General features: G+C 44.3%; 1 protein-coding gene across 1 annotated transcript in view; it reads right to left on the reverse strand.

The window, feature by feature from the left end:
* The window catches only part of LOC139303175 (glutamate receptor ionotropic, delta-1-like), a 362,737-nt gene that overhangs the window by 106,740 nt on the left and 235,912 nt on the right, over positions 1–20,085 (reverse strand). Inside the window, exon 4 of the mRNA XM_070926903.1 lies at positions 3,004–3,209. Within this exon, the coding sequence (XP_070783004.1) occupies positions 3,004–3,209 (206 nt within the window). The remainder of the gene's footprint in view (positions 1–3,003; positions 3,210–20,085) is intronic.

A 20,085-nucleotide genomic window follows, 5' to 3' on the forward strand; every position in this document is an offset into this window, starting at 1 on the left:
TGAGCGTGTTAGCACTGTTACTGTGAGCACTGTTACTGTGAGCATGTTAGCACTGTTACTGTGAGCGTGTTAGCACTGTTACTGTGAGCATTTTAGCACTGTTACTGTGAGCGTGTTAGCACTGTTACTGTGAGCATGTTAGCACTGTTACTGTGAGCACTGTTACTGTGAGCATGTTAGCACTGTTACTGTGAGCATGTTAGCATTGTTACTGTGAGCGTGTTAGCACTGTTACTGTGAGCACTGTTACTGTGAGCATGTTAGCACTGTTACTGTGAGCATGTTAGCATTGTTACTGTGAGCATGTTAGCACTGTTACTGTGAGCATGTTAGCATTGTTACTGTGAGCGTGTTAGCACTGTTACTGTGAGCATGTTAGCATCGTTACTGTGAGCGCGTTAGCACTGTTACTGTGAGCATGTTAGCATCGTTACTGTGAGCGTGTTAGCACTGTTACTGTGAGCGTGTTAGCATTGAGCTCACAGCAGGACTGCAGACTCTTAGATATTACTTTTCTCTGTACGGGCAGAAAACATTCTGACGCTTGACTGACAAGCGGGGAACACTCCTAACACACACCTACTCATTGTCAGCTCTCAGATAAGAAGCTTCCTGCTGTGCCTGTCATGTCTCACTTATTTCTTCTGTTCTTTCTCCCTCTTCACACACAGGTCAGTGTATAAGAGGCTGTTGAACCCTCCACCCCCCTGCTGAAGTCCCTCACAAGTCGACAGAGGACTTTGATAATATAACAGAAATAACGGAGAATTATTTCCTCCCTGTCATTACTGCTGTGATTGACGTGTGGACGGTGTGTGTGAGAAACTGTAGGTGGCGATGGCATAGCAATTTATGAAAGTATAATTCTAAAAATGTATATATGTAGAACTGTGTAATTAACTAAACTTCCTGTGTTGCTGAAACAGACGAAATCACTCCAAGGTAAATGAAATGTTCAGCTGACTGACAGGCTGTGAACCATCTATGTGCCCATCCAGGCAGCAAGTGCAACATCTGTTTTTACTTCAAGATTTAATACACGCTAATGAATACATCCTAAAAGCATATGAGAGATTTGTTTAAGGAATCAAATGTGCAAATTAAATGAAACATGTAGTTTGTAGCTGTAGGCAGAAGTGTCTGATATCGGTCTTTCAATGGAAAACTAAAAGTAAATGTTTCTATTTGGATGAATTGTGTTTGTCTCCTTCCTCTTTCTTAATTACTAATTATTGTTGCCTGGCAATTGTATTATATAGTTATATATCTGTGCAAATGATGCAGTAGCTTGTTTTTCTAAAACTGTGTTTCACTTACATGTACATGTCTTTGTGATGTCTTTCCCTTCAGCTGTTGCTTGTTGTTGGATGTCATGTATTTACATGTGCGCACACACGACAGTTTTCTGGAAAAAGGGTGAAAACATCTGTACACCTCTGTACGTGTGTGCATGTGTGTGTGCAGTCAGGTTAATTAAGATATTAAAACAACCGTGTCTGTCCCTGGAAGTGAGACGAAGAGAGAGAGAGGCAGAGCCACTTTAATACTTAACGCTGCTGCCATGGCAACGCAGCCTGACAGGCAGTCTGAACAGAAACGACACAGAAACACACACAGAAAGACACACACAGAAAGACACACACTCCTGGCAGGTAGAGGTTTGTTAGAAGGAAGCCCAGGACGACAATATGAATGAGGCAAGCGTGTGTGTGTGTGTCTCAGAGGTCAGAGGTCGCACAGCTAAGGCTGAGTCACACACACTACCACACAGCAGCTAAATAAGTCATACAGCACACACACACACACACACACACTGACAGGAATACACAGTCCCTGTACACAACAAAGCTTTTTGTCTGCTGCTGTCGTCAATGGAGGGAAATCTTTTCTCTCTCTGTCACACACACACACACACACACACACACACACACACACACACACACTCTGAGGTCACACTGACAATCACAAAACATGTACATTTTCAATGAGACACACTCAGACAGACAGTCCATGCATACATACATAGTAATCAAGTCCTATTTTAGTGTCTTCTACTGACATCTCCGGTCAAACAAATATAACTTCAATCTCACGATGAGGGAAAGTTTTTAAAGGTGCAGTCCATAATAATTATTCACTCTCTGATGAGGATTTATTTAGGGGGGTCGATGTCAGCCACCTCCCAGCAGCCGTTGTCCATGTTTTTGGTTCATTTCCCCAAAACCCATTTAGAAGACGACGCTACAGACTAAAACTTTCCAACACTGATGCAGTGTTATTTTGGTCAGACACAAAGGCCACATGTGATGTACAGTAGGTAATATAATTAGATATCACCTACTTTCCAAGCCCTGTGTTGCCACAAGAGTCTGTATATCATGATGACAATCAATTACTAGTTTGTAGAATCTGATAACCAGTAAAACACTTTTAAACGATATCTGTTCTTGTTCCTCTCAGACACACACAGAACCTGTGAATAATTAAAGCTTTCAGTCACACACACACACGAACATGCATCAGTGTGAAAAATGAAACAGGTAATAAATATTGAACAAAACTCAGCATCCCCTCAGACAAGCTTCTGTACTGTGTGTGTGTGTGTGTGTGTGTGTGTGTGTGTGTGTGTGTGTGTGTGTGTGTGTGTGGACCAAGCAGCTCCATCTGTCACTCCAGGTGGCCACTCACACCTGGGCGCGCACACACACAGTCATGTTTCCATCACTTCAGAGGACATTACATTCACTTACATTCATTTCCTGGAGACTAATCCTAATCCTAACCCAGGCCTAAACCTTACTCTAGTCTGAACTCTTTAAAGGGTCATTCCGGTAGATCTAAACCTGGGCCCTATGTGGAGTAAGAAGAACTCAGACACTCCCGCATGTTCCCATAAACATCCGTCTGCTCACGCACACACATGCAGACACATGCAGACACATGCAGACACATGTCCCTCCTTATAAAGATGAGCTTTAACAGGTAACGTGAAGGTGGACCGACCTGCTGGATGAACGTGTGGGCTCCTTGTGGGCTGAGCAGCAGGATGGCTCTGCGTAGAGTGTCTCTGTACCGATTGAGCTCCTCCGTCCTCATGGTGGTGAAGAGGTTGGTGAAGACTTTACTGATGTTCCTGTCCACTCTCTGCAAGGCCACGTCCACGCCCTGACGGGACGTCTGGTCCAGGAAACCCTGCAGGCCGCGGATATCTGCAGGAATGGCAAGAAGAAAAGAGGGAAACAGGTCAAATATATATCACCGCGAATGTGTTATCATCTGCAGAAGAGCCTGAACATGGACAGAAAGACGGCAAATTATTATTTATGAGAATGTCTTTTCTACCACGGAGACATGTCCCCGATCTGATATAATGTCTAATGTTTAGAAAACCACGACAAATGTAAATATTAGTAAAAATACTTCCTGCTTTCAAGACATGGCTGGACATTTTTGACTTTCAGATATTTCAAAATTCCCAACACTTCTCAAAAGACCATGGCTCCTTCTGTTAATATTACAGGGGTGAAGGTTCCCCGATATAATTTGGTGCTCCTGAAGCAGGTAGGAGTTTCAATTTTATTACTCAAGGACAAGGACACGTTGGTCTCCAGTCAAGGGGATATTGTGCTACTCGCTGCCAGTGCATTTGTGTCTTCTACATCACTGTCTGTAGAGCGATGAAGCAAGGTCACAAAGTGATTGTGTTTCTTTTCCAGAGTTGCTCATGGGATGCTTCAGGCATGCTCGGGACCAATCAAAAGGCAGCATCGAGAGACATTTGAGCCTGACAGCGTTACAGAAGTGATACTGAGACAGTCGTCTCCATTTCACAGCAACTTCTACATCTCGTTAAATGAAGACACAATCAGGGACATTATCCCAAACCTCAAGTTCCTCCATCGTACGAAGCACTTGTGTTCCAAATACAGACATCAGTAGCTGAGCGATGTATACGTGAACCTTCACGTGATCTTAAGGTGCTTTTTGGACACTCTTGTACACTTTAATCATGTTGTTAGTGACGAGCCACAAAGTAAAGAGGGGAAGCCGTCATGTTCGGCCCTGAACGGACAGACAGTCCTCTCTCCACATCCTCGTGGCTTTCGCTGAAACAGGAAGCACTAATCCGTCTGAAAATATCAGTTCCTCTTGACCTGATTTAAGTCATTCGCAGGACGAGAGGAGACTGTCTATCCACTGGCCATTTTTTCATGCAGCTGAAAGTGGTTTATATTCATGTTCAGTTACAGTGCGGCGTTCTTCAGGCTGTGTCCTGTCCATACAAATGAGTGTGTAAACGCTCAGCTTTTTTACAGCTCTGTAAATTTAAATCACAGCTAAAAGCATTTAGTTATGCCATTATGGGTATTGTATGTATGTAAGGTTGATTCTTCATCACCGGTTATTAACCCTACCACGTTAACTATTCTTCCATTTAGCTTAAAGAACAGCTCTGGTCACCAAGCGACTGCTGGGATCTTGGATTGGTCGTCTGACGTGGTTCTCGTCCTGCTGGATTCATCTCAAGAGACGACGCCACGTTCGGAGATCTCAGGAAGTATGTTACCATCAGCGCTTTATCGCTAACAACACGTTCCACAACAGACTTTCTTGCTAACGACATCCGTCAGACCGGCAGCAGATTTCTCCGTCACAGAGAAGCTGACTTGATCACTAGAAGTGAGCTGAAGCGCGCCTTCACTCTTTTCAATTACTGTTCAGAGCTGTGTTGATTCAAAGGCCTTTGTAGAAGTTGCTTTCATCTTTGCTGATGGTTGAGCGTCCTGTGGGCATATATTCGTGACCCATAAAAGCAACCAGACAGCGGAGCAAAAACAGAACTGTAGAGAAAAGGAAATACGACTCGTGATGCTGAGCTTTTCAAAGGCCGCTATCCAAGCGGACTTGTCCTCAGCAGAACTGACGGAGACCATCATCCCTCCCCCCGCTCCGTCTCTGGCTGTGCCACTGAACCAGACAGCATCTATCCATCTGAGAGTATCATTTAGATTGCTCTCAGACTCTTCTCCAAACTGCCAGAGAAGTTTCTTTTTCTGACATTCAGACAAGGCAGCTGAGTTGCGTTATGCTCCGTTATAGCTGGTGACAGGTTGTTTGGCCTGAACATCTCTTCCTTTTTTCCTCCTCTTCTTTCCCCTCCCTCCATCCTTCTCCGTCTATTAGCACTGACAGCCGGCTTGTACCGAGTCCTGACTGCCACTCTCTACTCCTACACTCCTCTTTTACTCCAGCTGTTTCATCTCATCATCCCTATCTCTCACTGTTTTTTCACATTCACTTTTCCTCGCTTCCCCATTACATTTTCTGTCTATCCATCCAGCTGTCAGTCAGTCTTTCCCTCCCCCTCCTCTCCAGTGAATTTGAGGGTAAAGCACAGTCAGTCACTCTGGTGGAACAAAGGAGTAACTATATCATGTAATTTGAAATTCAGAGCTCTGTGATTCACAGTTTCCCGCTGATTTCAAAGGCACCCATTGAGGCAAAGCTCTGTGGGAGGCTTTGTTTTTTCTATGCATATTTTCTAATCACCAAATCTGTTAATCAACTCATCCAAGCAGCTGTTCACAAGTCACGAGTCGACCTATCAATCTTTATCTCCTTCTCCCGGAGGATTTCAGAAAAACACTTTAATTACCAGTGAAGCCAGAGACTTTGAGCAAGGCATCTTTATTTTTACTAAAAGCTGCCAATGACTCTGAAGGGCGCTGCATGTCAAAGAGTCAGGCTCTCAACAACCTTCCCGTCTTCAGAGCTGTCAGACAGACGAGCAGAGTGCAGGCCATCTGTCCAGACAGCGGACAGACAAAGTCAGAGAGTAGCTGGTGAGGTTTCTCAGACGTGACAGGAGACCAAACTGAAGCTTCGAGGAGAGCGAATACTGGACTAACATTCATCAGTGGGACACAAAGGCGACTCTGACGAGGGCTAATGTGTAACTCTGCACGAGGTTCAAGGTTTTTAGTGTCATATATTTTACTATTTATTTACCATTATACAACACCGGGCAGCACAACAAAATGCAAGCTGTAGTCCCTTTATGCTACACATAAAAAACCCAGAGAACTATTATTCATGGTGGAGTGCAGAGGACGGACTGAGCAGGGTGAACAGGCTGCGGCCGGGTATTATTGTATGTTCAATACCCTCATCTTTTATTCCTGTTCAACGTGCAACATCCGCACAATACATTACCTCCATTATATCATTATTATTTGCAGCTGTAGTGTCAGATAATGCATCCCCACACCACTGTTTTCAATCACATCACCAACATTTGCATCTATATATAATCTCCCACTATCTACTGCTGCCACTGTGTTCCCATCCATCCTGCTCTCACTGTGTCTGTCATCTCTCCCCTCAAGAAATCTGCTGGAAAAATATAATCCCTCCTTTTCTCGAGCTCAAGCACTGGAACAACACAAGTGGAAGGACTTGAAAGCAATTTGCAGAGCTCCTCGCCGCCACAGTTTCTCATCAATTTCTCCAGAGCCACTTTGAGCAAGGCACTGTGGGGGACATACTCCTCTCTCAGCAGAAAAGCCAGCACTTATCTCCATCCATCAGAGTCACACCAATCTCTGCAGTCGCTCGGAATTGGCAGGTGGACCGCTGGCCTCAGAAAATGTCTCAGATTGAATTCAGACTTGGAAATGTGTGTGGTGTTTCACAGGCGTTGTGCAAATATTCAGAGGCCAGTTTGCTTGTGATTCCTAACATTTGCACTGTGTAGCTGTGCAGCAGACATGTCTGATATTTGCCAATATTGTAATATTGTGAATCACACATTTTTCTGAGTAAATTTTATTCGTTAATGTCAGTATTCTTCTAGCTGAGCCTGACAAACTCGTGGAAACACTACCAATGCATACTTTACACCAGCGCTTAACATTTTCATATTTTGTGAGATTTATTTTTGTTTCCTAACCTCGAGACAGCCTCTGGGTTTCAGAGAACATTTGGAAGCTACCTGACTCCTCCATCACACCTAATATCATGCTGTGAAAGTTACGTTATTTGTGTGCGTCAATGCAGTTGTAAAAACATGGCGCACCATATCACGATGTTACAACCTAAATTATGTTCAGTGTGATTATCTATCTGCAGCAGCTTCTCAGTAAGGTGATGTCCACAGATATGAACTAAAACTGATGGCTTCCTTGGAGGTAAGAAATAAAAAAGGTTTGAAACACAAAGATGTGAAAAACTATTCAAATGAATCAAAACAGAAATACTACATTATGCTCTGGAAAACAGCCAGAAGTGATAGAAATCATAAAGGATTTGGATGCAAAAACACGTCATTTTTCATCTAAATTAAAAACAGCTCTGCACAGCAGTGAGTTTTCATGCATGCTAATTATTTGATCTCAGGGCAACATTCGGACTAATTTCATTGCGTAGCTGATATTTGGCTGAAAATCTTAATTAGATTAATGCAAAAATAAGACGCTTGGCAAGTGCTTATTTTATCCCATGCAGTGAGTCAGAGACACCAGAAGCAGCCTCACGACTTCCTGTCAACCGGACACTGGTTACCAACATGCACATGTATTGGTTCCATTGTCAGTGTTCTCAGCTGGTTTTACTTCTGTACCAACTTGTTCCTGACAATGGCTTCCGAAATGACTCAACTTAAAAGTAAAAGGTATAAACTCTCATAGTGTTCACTTTTCTTCTGATTTTCACACCCAAATGAATACAGATACCGGTGGTCAAAAATTACAGTTTGATATGAAGTTATAGTCAGCGACTGATTTCCACATTCGGGGCAGTGTTGGCTGTTCAACACAGCATCTGTCAGAGCAGCAGGTTTGCTGGTGAAATGTAAACCTTACGCGTGACCTTTAACACCAAAGACTAGTGAAGCAGTTTGTTCTTCATGTTCCTGAACATCGTGACTTTATTTTTTATTTGTTGAACATACGCTCACTGAGGAGTTCTCGCTCACGGCCACCTAAACAGGAGTGGGAGTCCGTCAGGTCGCCCTCCTTCAGGTCGCCCTCCTTCAGGTCGCCGTCCTGCCTCTGTAACCACAGCAGCTCTGGACTTGTGATCATAAGGTTCATAGAAAGTGACATTTTCCCTCTGTTGCACTTTCCATAAGTCACCCTGAATAAAGCGCTCTGCTAAATGTTTAAACTCTGACTCAGAGAGGAAGCCAGGTTGCATACTCTAGGTATTTTTCCTCGCTGCTGGCTACTGCTTCCTTTTCTGATCTGGACCGTCACTTTGCTCATGATTCAAAATAAATGAATAAATAAACCTGAGAGAGACAAGGCTCTGCAGGAGCCATAAATACCCCTGAAGCTTCAGGAAATGTCACTGCGGTAATAATTGAGGTTGAAAAGAAGCCCTAACAATTATCCTCTGCTTTTCATCCCTCTCATGTTTTACTTTTGACTTGCAGGGAACACAAAATTGCAGCGGTTTTCGGGAATGAAATTGAAGGCCAGTTGACACTTGAAGAGGTTTAACGTGAACTTGGTGGCTTCCATCCTTTCTTCTGTGTAGACGTTCATTTTAACTACAATATAAGATTATTATTGAGTCGAAGGTTAAAAACTCTCAGTTTTTAAAGGGGGTCTTGAATGGGAAAAGTCTTTTTGTTACTTTTTAAAGACACTTTGGTCAGTTTTTAACTTTAATTTGAATATTTTGTGTTCTGTCTGCCTTTATTATCTGTGACATCTGCAATATGTGAAGATCTATAAAGAGGGAGTTATTTGAGCTTCTTTATCAAGACGACCGTAAAAGAAAAGAAAACTGACAGGATACATGTTGAAATGGTGCAGATGATGATTTGTAGTGTGCTGCAAATATTAAAACAAATGAGTCCCAGACAAATACTGCAAACCAACAGCAACTTAGCCAAACTTAAATCCACACAAACAGGAAATAACTTCATGTGTAAGAGTGCTGTATATTAACAGCTTTTTGTTCCATATTTTCCCTCAGGCGTGCAAGAAAGATAGTTTTCTTGAGGTTGTCGGTCAAAACCTCCAACAGCTGTTACGTAACAAGAGTGAAAAGAGAGAAAGTGAGAAAAGAGAGTTGCCACAGTCGTCCATGACAACACTGGTTCACCACAGAAGAGAGCAGCTTAAGGTGATTTATTTTTCTCATTCTTGGACATGCAGAGATTCCTTCATTCTTCATCCTCCTTCCTCACATCCAATCAGCCATTTCTTCTGTTGTCCTTCCCTCAGTTGGTCGTCTGCCCTCATCAGCTCACTGTGAGTCATCACCAGGATCTGACACCAGGACAAAAGACCTCACACACATTCACACACAGCTATTTCTGACACGTCGCCGCTAAGTGCTTTGAAATACCTTAATTGCCTCCATGAGCTGTGTGTCACAGCTGCTGCTGCGACTGTTGACCGTGTTGATGAGAGGACAAAATCTAAGGGACAAACCACAATAAAGTCCCTCAAGTCTGTCCCTCCGCAACCCCCCCTTCAACTCTCCCGCAACTGCTGGGGAGGGGTCCACCCACACATGCTCCTGTCCTTGAGCTGGAAGAAGTGTATTTTGCCACGTTTGGGCAAATGAAAAAGGTTTGACAGCTGTCCACTGTGAAAAATCGTAATTATTGGAGACCATTGGAGCAAACGGACAACAGCCAACAAGTGTGATCAGCAGCTATTACAGCAGCAATGATCAGAAGGGTCTGTAAATATTGATTAGTGGCTCCCAACAGCGACCGGCTTCCTTTACCACAGGTATGGATTCATTACAGGAGGACGCCTACAGGCTGCTAATACTCATTAGTTCACAGGACAAAAGTTCTAATTAAAAAAGGGACATGATAAAACACTGATGTCTGTGGGATCATCTGCCCGAGGAGGAGACGTCTTCACACCAAGAGCACGGACTGTCTCTGTGTCACCAATGAAGAGGACAAGATGCAGTTCCTCTAATCGCCACTAGATGCTGGTTTCAAGAAAACTGATGATGAAAGAAACGTAAATATACAAATATTCAACATATGAATACATTATTATCCATTCATTTTCAGGGCGCTAAGGGCACTTTAAAGGTGAACTCGTGTGGTTCCAGGTGTTTCCAGGTGTTGGGGGGTTATACTGCACATGTGGAGTCGTAGCATAAAGCCTTTAGTGTCTCAGAGGGAGCTGTGTGAAGTCTCTGCTGCAGGCTGGAGGCTCCAGGCTACATTAGCCGCTACTAGCATAACACACCCCAATCTCTGGCCAAACTGTCAGCAGTCAAGTTGCATTGTGGGTAACGTAGAGGCCAAGTCTGACAGGGAAGAGGAGTGCATGGAATCAAAAAGAGGATATCTCTTGATGTTATCTTTAACCGTTGACCGTCGGTCTTCTTCATAATGTGAACATTTACAAATAGTTTCTTTTGCGCTGTTTTTATCGTGAATTAAGCGTCATAAATCTGAAGAGACTCTCAAACTGCACAAAGCAGTGTCGATGGCAACGACTGACACAAACGTGCACAATTCTCTTTCAGGTCTGTCGCAGTCAAAAGAATCTTTTTTCATCCTCGTTGACTCGTGACTTCCTGTATTCGAAGACTCTGAGTTGGTGTCAATGCAATAAAAAGTCATCCAACCTTTTCAGAGTTTATATTCAAAACACGAAGTCTCAGTGAATATATACATCAGCGGAGAGAATCTGAAAACACCATGTTTCTACTTCTCTCTCATGCAGGTTGTTGAAGTTTGAATGTTTTCTGTCTGGACTGGAGGAAATCCCTCCTAATTTAAGGAGGAAATCCAACGGCCATTTAATTGAAAGCAGCACGCCTGCCTCAATTGCTTAAATCCAACTTCTGTCTGCTGTCCTCTGGAGTGAGGAAATGCCTTGATGTGTGTTCTGTACTCTTGCATTCGCCGTTAGGAACATAGAGCAACCGTGAACTCTAATGAAGCAGAGTCCCTGAACCGTGACGCCGAAATCAAATGCAAAAAAGAGAAATCTGTGATGCAGCGGGAGGCGTTTCCCTGACAGCTCAGCTAATTTACCACCAGACCGATGGAGAGGACATTTTAATTACCCACACACGTCCTGAAGTGAGGAAGAGGAAGGATAGTGAGAGAGAGGAGGGGGGGGGGGACAGAGAGAGAGAGACAGAGAGAGGGGGGGGGGGGGCAGAGGATAAAAGCTGGAGGAAAAAGAGAAGAAGATGACGGTGTGTGTTTGTGAGGAGGGATAATTGAGCCTTTTCATCCACATCCACAATGACAGGTGTGACATTTAGCTTTGGAACACACACTTCCTGCTGTGTGTGTGTGTGTGTGTGTGTGGATGACTGGTTTCTCTCTCTATTGAATATCCATAAAACACACACACACACACACACACACACACACACACACACACACACACACACACACCTGCTCTAACCTTTTACAGTCTGGTAACTAATGGGCAGGAAGCAAAGATGGAGGAAAGCAGTGCAACACACTCACACACTCACACACACACTCACACACTCACACACTCACACACACACACACACACACTCACACACACACACACTGGTGTTGGCTGTATGGTGTCGTGCTGCGTGAGGAAAGCGGTGGACAAACAGACGGTTCATGTAGTCGTATTATCTGTCGCTCTTCACAGCCTCAGATATTCTGCTCTCTCTCTCTTATTCTGAACAATGTGGAGCCAGTTCACTGTGTGAAGTCGCCCTCTCTCCACCGTCTCTCTCTCTCTCTCTTTTATCTTTTGCTCAGATTCAAACTAGATTCATTGATATGGAAGCAGAGCGCGTCTCAACCTGAGGGAGAACCAGAGCAACGGCAGGTGATCGACAAACGTCTTCATGTCGCCTCTTCTGTTCAACTAAGTGTCTAAAACGTACAATAATATTAAAACACGGACAAGCAGCTGGTCCTCACGTTTGAGAAGCTGGAACCAGAGAGTGTCATTAATGACTTAAAGGATTAATGAGGAGATTTAATCTGGCATTCACATAAAGTTGGAGGACTCAGGAGAGACGCATTAACAACAGGACTGAAAGCAGCAGAGGGATCTCCTGACCTGCAGTCCCTGTGAGGAACACTGACTCACACACTTCTGAAGATACAAAAGGCCTAACTACAGTTAGTTCTGTCCATCAACTGATGAATTCATTCGTTCAGCTCAGCTGCAGAACATCTACACAATATATTCATGACACTTAATGCAAACTCTTCGGTGCATATGAACACAGTGGAGCATTTTCTTCATGACGATGCAGCGAGAACATGGAGGTGATGCTCTTTATGACCCTGACATGCCTGCAGCTCCTCTCTGTGTGTTATCTTCAGCCGGCATCAACAGGTCCGATACTAACAAGGCCTTTGTATCATTTAACAGCTGGGGGTTCTCCTCGTGATCAGAACATGATGGTGATGCATGAGGCGTATAAAATGCAAATGCGGGGCTCCCGAACGCCCCTCGCTGCTCTGCTCCCACTCCCCTGCAGGCCTTCCAAGGCTCTATGTAAATGAAGCCAATCAAAGGCCTGCGAGTGACTTTACAGACGCCATCACAAACCTATCAGACCTCATCTGGGGGGGGGGCGGGATGAGGGCGTCTCTGCAGCAGGAGCATAAATAAGAAACATCAGGCTTCCCACATTTTCTGCACGTTCCATATGTGAACGTGTGAGAGCTTTTATTTTTGTTATTAAAGACTTGGGTTGGTCTTCATCATGATGTATGGTGAGAGCAGCTGTCAGCTGGGCTGTGTCACTACAGCGGGATGCTATTTCTCACTGCGACCACAGACAGATGGGGGGCAAAGCCATCGAAATTAAATCTACAGACTGCATTATTCATGCAAAACAGTTTACCACATTTTTAGACAGACATTAATCTTCCTGACATAACTGCATATATTGTAGTAAATACTGTCGGGCTGATGGAATAAGCAGTGCGAGAGTGACGTCTTCAAACAGAAAATACGGCACTCAGGCGGCTGTTTGCATGATGATGACCACTGACTCGGTTTACCTTTTTAATCTCAGTCCTCAGCTAACAGCTAACTGTCAACGATGAAGTGTTGCGCTGCGTGTTCCTCTGGAGGGATCATCTCGCCCAGAATAAAAGAAAACTAAACTAAACACCTCCACCCTTTCATCCCTTGTCGACCAACGCGTCCTCATATTTAAAAAGACAGAAGAAGAAGTCTGTCAGTGCCTTCCATCCGGTCTCACTCGCTGTTCTGGTTTCTCTTCCCTCTCATGGAGCAGATTCAGACTGCCACCACAGAAAGGTTCCTGACCTTTCATCCGAATTACACATCAGCCACAAAGGTCTGCCAGTGGCCATGAACCTATTTCCACGGTTCAAGATCCAACACTGAATTATTCAGCATACGACTTTAATTCACCATGTTTGAGATAATGAAAGAATCTGTTTCTTTAATCTCATCTGCACAAATGAGTTCTTTGAATCTCATTTTGATGTTTATATGATCTTCTATCTCGTGCCTCCTGTGTCTTATCACTGTGTGTAACAGCTGATAATGAGCTTTAATAACCAACAGATAATAATACAGTTTGACTAAATGAGATAAAATGATATAAAATCACAGTCTGCAGAATAGTGAAACAAACGAGCGTGTACGACCTCACAATCGTCTGCTGAACCTTTCATGATCGATATTCAGGGAAAGTCCCTGTACAACCTGACACTACAGTGAGCTGGTTATCTGTGTGTGTGTGTGTGTGTGTGTGTGTGTGTGTGTGTGTGTGCAGCCTTGGCCACAGTTGTGGTTGTCCAGGCGATCCATGCTGCCTGAAACAAAGCATGTTGCAGCAAAAGTGGAATGTGGGACATGGACAAATTTGTCCCTCTGCTGACCCTGTAGTGTGTGTGTGTGTGTGTGTGTGTGTGTGTGTGTGTGTGTGGTTTGGCGCGCGGTAATGATGACTGTTGTCACGTTGGTGACATTTTGAATTTCAGCTGTTCAGCCTCCAGCTAGCAGAGGATGTTTGTTTACATCATGTAACGTTCCCTGAAAGTTATGACAATGTTTTGGATATGAAATATTATTCTTTTTGCATTTGAAGTAGTTTACAATTATTTTCATTTTCGATTAACCTGCGGATTATTTTTGTCTATAAAAAGCGAAAAGTGCCCGTCATATTTCACAATATCCCCCAAGAAGACATCTTGAAATGTCTTGTTTCGTCTGAAGCAAAGTCCAAAACACAAACATATTCAATGTTCAGTGATGTGCAGACACAGATGTGTTATTGAAAACCACCCTGAATAATAAACTCTAGTCTCATGTGAAGCTGATGTCCCCCCTGTGTGTGCTTTGTTTGCCTCAGTAAGACCTCTGCGTCTGCGTTCATATCAGCGTCCACACGGCGGATCAAGTGCTCAGTATCTGGAGGATGAGAAGGGTTTACTGTGTACGTATGGATTTACTGTATGTAGACGATTGACTTTCACTGTAGACGTGACTCTACGGGAGGCCGGAGGGGACAGAAAGCTCTTTACGGACCACATAGTGTCGGCTCTCTGAATGTCAGCAGCACGAGCTGCTGGCAGTGTTGACGTGTAATATTGAGATGTCTGTGGAGTGAAACTAAAACATCCTTTTAACAGTGCGTCTAACGCCATGTTGCAGAAAGTCTTGGTTGCTTGGTGTGATGTATGCTGCATTACGGGCTCTGTGGTGTGTTGCTGGTTGTTACTGTAGAGTTTATATTCATCATCAACCAAGAAATTCAGTCAAATAGTTGGAACAGTTTTATATTGAACACTAAACATGGTCCTCGAGGTCGGACTTCCTGTTCAAAACAACAACAAGTGTCAGGTCGAGCCGACCACCTGCAGACGAGGCCAAGCAGCGATTTCTTTTTCACAAGGAGGACACAGCAAATATTTTCATTTCAAACAAAGTCCACCGCATCAAAAACACTTTGTACTTTGGAACTACTGAACAAAAGCAACCTTCCACTGCTAAAAGTGCATCCAGTGATCAATACCTTCACGGTGAGCTGCAGGCTCTCACAACAAAAACACAAGTTTGTTATTGTGCAGAGCAAGGCCAGATCAGCTGTGTGTCTCCAGCAGCCCGGTGAGCCGAAGCTCTGCGCCGACCTTCTGTCCCGTTTGGGGGCGCTTTGGATGGGAGGCAGATGCTATGCTAACACTTTTACTCTACAGAAGAATGGAGTCGCTTTTCGGGAATGAAAGGAGAATATTCATTTTTGGCCACACTGAGATTTCTCCGGGTGTTTTGCAGGTTTTCTACCTGTCTGGCTGACGTGTGCGGGCCGTCACACCTGCTCTGACGGAGCTGAAGGGAACACGGAGGAGCCTGCAGCTGTAATTGGTGGCAGCAGGTGAGATGTGGTGCCCTTTTCTAACAGCGAGAACAGACACTAAACTCAGCCTCAGCTTGCTTCAACGCTGCCGTTCCTTTGCTCCCCCGTGAAGTCCGACACTCTTATTACCTTTTCTGTTTCGCAGGGAGCTTTTTTGCGAGCGTGCATGTCAGGGACTCTTAATGAAGGTTGCGGCAGCTGCAATAAGAGTGTTTTTAAATATTAAAGCTCTGTCGATTGTTGTGTAAGAGAAGCTGATTATTATTCTGTGTTCATTTTTTGGGCCAAACACAAACACAGCCCACTTTACTGGCTCTAACCCAGGATCACATGGAGCAGCTGAAGAAGGACTCCACATCCTGGATCTCTCACACTGGTCAGGGGACTTGAACAAGCCAATAAGGAGTCTCGCACCTTGTTTATCACCTGGTTCGGGTGATAATCCATCATCATTCACTGGCATCGGTGGAACCGTATCTTGATGATACGATCGTATACGTTTGTTATTTTACTAAGTTGTGCGGTCCAAATGACTGAGCAAAATACATTCAAGTTCTCTGAAGAACTTTGTCTGATAATGCAGCACAGTGAAGCATCAGTTTAATTATTCTACATGTGATTTTGAAATGAAACTTGATCACATTAAATCTGTATTGAACTGAATTGTGTTAACGTGGCAACACGAGTTCCCTTTGTGAATTGTTGTAAGACTGAGAGAAGCTTCACCCTGCAGGTTCTTTAATGAGTCCATTGTCAGGTCCACTGTGTGAAGCAGCCAACACAAACAACACGTCCCATAAAGGCTGGGAGTCCACATAATGAGCTAACACCATCGATCCAGAAAGTGCTGAAATCACACGTTTACAGGCTCAGCGGAGGAATATCAAACTTTATTTAGTTTAGACAGAAAAAGGTAAAGAGATAAGACATCACTTCCTGTGTGCCAAAGCAAAGAAAGGCTGCTTTGTTTGTTGCTGATGCTGAAAGGGTATCCTGATGACATGTCTTATACATCTGATATAAACACACACAGCAGCGGCTACAATCCAAACTAAATAAGTAAGACAAAACAACGAGGAGACAGGACAAGACCACATCAAGAGCAGCATTTCCAAAAACCGACTTCCAGCAAACCGAATCAAGACTTAACAGGGTCAAACTTTTAGAACATTGCAAGTCTTTGCTAACTGATCTCTCACGGCCTGTTTCCATGTTTCAGGATCCTCAGTGGTTCCTTTCAGCCAAACACTTACTGTAACGGCGTCACATCACAACCACATCCACTGAAAGAACTGCGAGACGTTTTTTTGGAGTCTCTCATCAGAGACTTCACTGCACCTGGAGAATAAAGTGACTCGTGGTCACGTGACCAAGTCCAAGTATCTTGGCATCACACAGCTATTGTTCTCTGCTAGACTTTGCTCTGCCTGTGACGTCACTGATGGTCGATAAGGCCGGAGTTCTCTCAACAGATAAAAGCACTGGTGGAGCTGCTATTTCTGACAGACAAATAGAAAACGCTGCTGCTGCTGCTGCTGCTGCTGCTGCTGCTGCTGCTGCTGCTGCCCTTTAGAGTGGAACGATCACCAGGCACACAGACGGAAATGTGAGACGCATTGTGTGACTGCGAGAGAGATAGAAATGAAGAAAGGAGGCAGAACTGTAAAGAGAAAGAGTTAAGAAGTGACCAGAGAAAGGAAATTGGAGTTGTACAAAAGCAAGAAACTACATTTCCACGTTCATTATTTCACCAGTCAAGGAGAGTTTAAGAACAATGGAGTAACTTATTACATGTTAATACACATTACTGACTTTTTCATTTTTTTAATTCTGTCTTTGAGGACTGTTACGAGTCACAACAGGAGCCCCCTTTACAACAGGACCTCCAAGCATTTTAGGAAAGCAGCGTGTAGCAGACAGGAAGTAGTGTGTCCTTCATGTGGGGAGGCAGAAAGTAAGGGAGGGCCTTACACTTACTCCAATGACAGATGGACCCATGGGGTGAGTATAGCTGCAGTTCATACATTCATAGTTCTTCTCCATAACTAGTCTTTCTTTATTAATATAAGGGGGGGGGGCTATATGGCAGCTTATTAGCTTGAGCTCTGAAACAGAGGATGAACGCTCACAGTGATTCCTGAGCCCTCTGGGGAAATGAGGAGCTGGTTGTAATGAAGATGATGATGGGTTGGTAATATCTAATTTCTCCCGCTCCCTGTGTTTCTCCCCACAGTGACCAGCTGCATCCATAATTTGCCGCTGGGCGAGCGTTTAAAAAGATAATCAATAAAAACAAAGCAAGACGGCCGCCTTTCAAAATCTCCAAGCCATTTTCAGTCCACTTCAAAACATTCTTATCTTTTAAAGGCAAACCCGAGGCTCTTTATCGATCTGTTTGTTTCCTGCCAAACGAAGAGACCCAAATGAGATGGGGAGGGAATAAAAAAAGAAGCGAGGGGGAGCCGGAGAGCGCAGGCCAGTGGAGCCCTCTACGCTCTGTCTTTGGAGCTGTGGTCAGGGCCTTTGTTTTGTGGTCTGATATTACAGGAAATAAGACCCGGGCAGAGATACAGAAAGACATCATTAAACAACGACGAGGCTGCGTACGAACTGTGAGGAGAATATGAGATCTTCCATCATGTAGCAGCACTGGATGGAGCATTCTAGTCCTCTGTTATGATCTTCCACAGACTCAGAGTTTAGTGTTGAACACATGCATCCTCAGCCCTGACTGGACAGTCTCTGACAAAGTGGCCGGTATAGTGTACCATGAACACATGCAGAGAACATTGGCTCTTTTAATTGTTTATATCAGCGTTGATTTTGGTTTGATTACAACTAAACGTACAGTGGTATCTATAGTTTTGTACCTCAGTCTCCACTCCCTCCTCTCCTCATCCTTCTGCCTGTTATTCCCCCTGTTTCCTCCAATCTCAGGTTTATGTGCCATGCAGCCAGGCAGGCTGCTCTAACCAGGTCAGAGGAGCAGGGATAGACTGGCGGGCCGCTGTGTCCATAGACAGCCCATTACACCCATCAATCAGCCGGCCCGCTGAGGCACTCACCCAGGACGGGACAGGAGGCCGAGGAGAGAGAGGGGGAGACAGACTCAAGAGGCCGCTATTGGAAGATTCATCGCTCCTGGCTGAGTCCTCCATCAGACACAGAAAAATAAATCTTCTCAGATCAATTTGACTGCTGATGCTTCATTTCTCTGCAGAGGGAATGTGAGGTCTCCGTGTAATTATCAGCTCTTACTTTAAGAAAAAGCAGTATATCAGTAATTAGCAGTAACTCTGACAGCCACTACATGCCGGCTCCAAAGGACATGTAATATTTTTAGTTTTGAACTGTGATCGATAGCCCAAGATCTCAAGGAAAGCTGGTTAAACACAGAAAATACAACATACACCACAAGGCACGTCGTATAAATAAAGATGTTGGAGCCTCAAAAAGTTTGTCGATTTCAATCACACAAAATGGTGCCCGTAAAAGTAAAAGTGTTTTGTTTTATACTCCATTCTTCAGTGTACAAACACTGCGATGGAGACCTGCAGTACTACTGATTTCATGACAGGTGACGTGTAGGAGCTCTGTTAAACATGGCCGACAGCGATCTCTGGGCGGCACATTGAAATGTTCCAGGACAGAGCAATCTCAGTGTCTCATTCAACACGTTCAAAAAGGAAGGTCCAAACAGCGCCGAGGGAGCCGCCTGCTGACACATCTGACGCTGAGCCGGGCGGACGCGTTTGAAATAAGAGTGTCGAAGTTGAGTTCATGAATGTGCAAAGAACGTGACGAAAGAATCAAAGCTCCCTTCATTTATTCGCGGGACGCGCTGGACATCGTCTTCCTGTCGTGTCAAGGTTTTGTCCTTTGAGGGTTTGATGCCGACTGAGTCCTTCATCAGCTAATAAACTCACCGAGCGGCTAATCAACGACCAACACAGACACCTGAGTGACTAACTAACCGACAACACACACAACAAAGTGACTGATGATCAAATGATTCATCAACCGACTACAAATGAACTTCCCAACCAACCAGCTGATGATCAATCAAGCAAACCAATCAGGTGAAAGAGAAACCTCTGGTCCTGATAACTGGCCCATCACATCAGATCATCTCTGATCGGTCCAAGGCTGCCACTAGTTCCCAGCCGTGCGGGTGCAGCAGGGTGCAGCAGGGTGCAGCTGGGTGCAGCTGGGTGCAGCAGGGTGCAGCTCGCGTGCTCCTCTTCAGACTGCGAGGCTGGTGATGTGGACGTGTGGCGTCTCGAGACGCTCCGCTAACAACTGAACGCGTGTCAGCTTTCAGACAGAGGAAAGATCAGCAGCATCCTTCTGTTTCCCAGTGAAGCAAAACTTCAGAACAAGCTGCTCCACCTTTTCTGTAAGGTGGAGCAGAGTTTTCACCAGCTTTCTCTGCTCTGTGAGATTAATAGAGAGTGTTGTTGCTGCTTATTGTGCAGATAAATAGGAGCGTATTGAAGTCAAGTACTGCGCTTACGTAAGCACGCCACCTTATAATCCAACTTCACTCCAATTCAGAGGGAAATATTGTACTTTTCTACACACAAAACATATGATAAGCTTATAAAATATGATGCAACACCTACAGCAGCAATAATAATCCAATAATATAAACTACGGTAGTAATATTGACACTTTAAGTACTATTTGCTAATAATACTCACAAACTTTTATGTAAGTGACACTTTCAATGCAGGACTTTTATTTGTAATGGAC

The sequence above is a fragment of the Enoplosus armatus genome, chromosome 20 (genome assembly GCF_043641665.1).
Source record: "Enoplosus armatus isolate fEnoArm2 chromosome 20, fEnoArm2.hap1, whole genome shotgun sequence".
NCBI lineage: Eukaryota > Metazoa > Chordata > Actinopteri > Centrarchiformes > Enoplosidae > Enoplosus > Enoplosus armatus.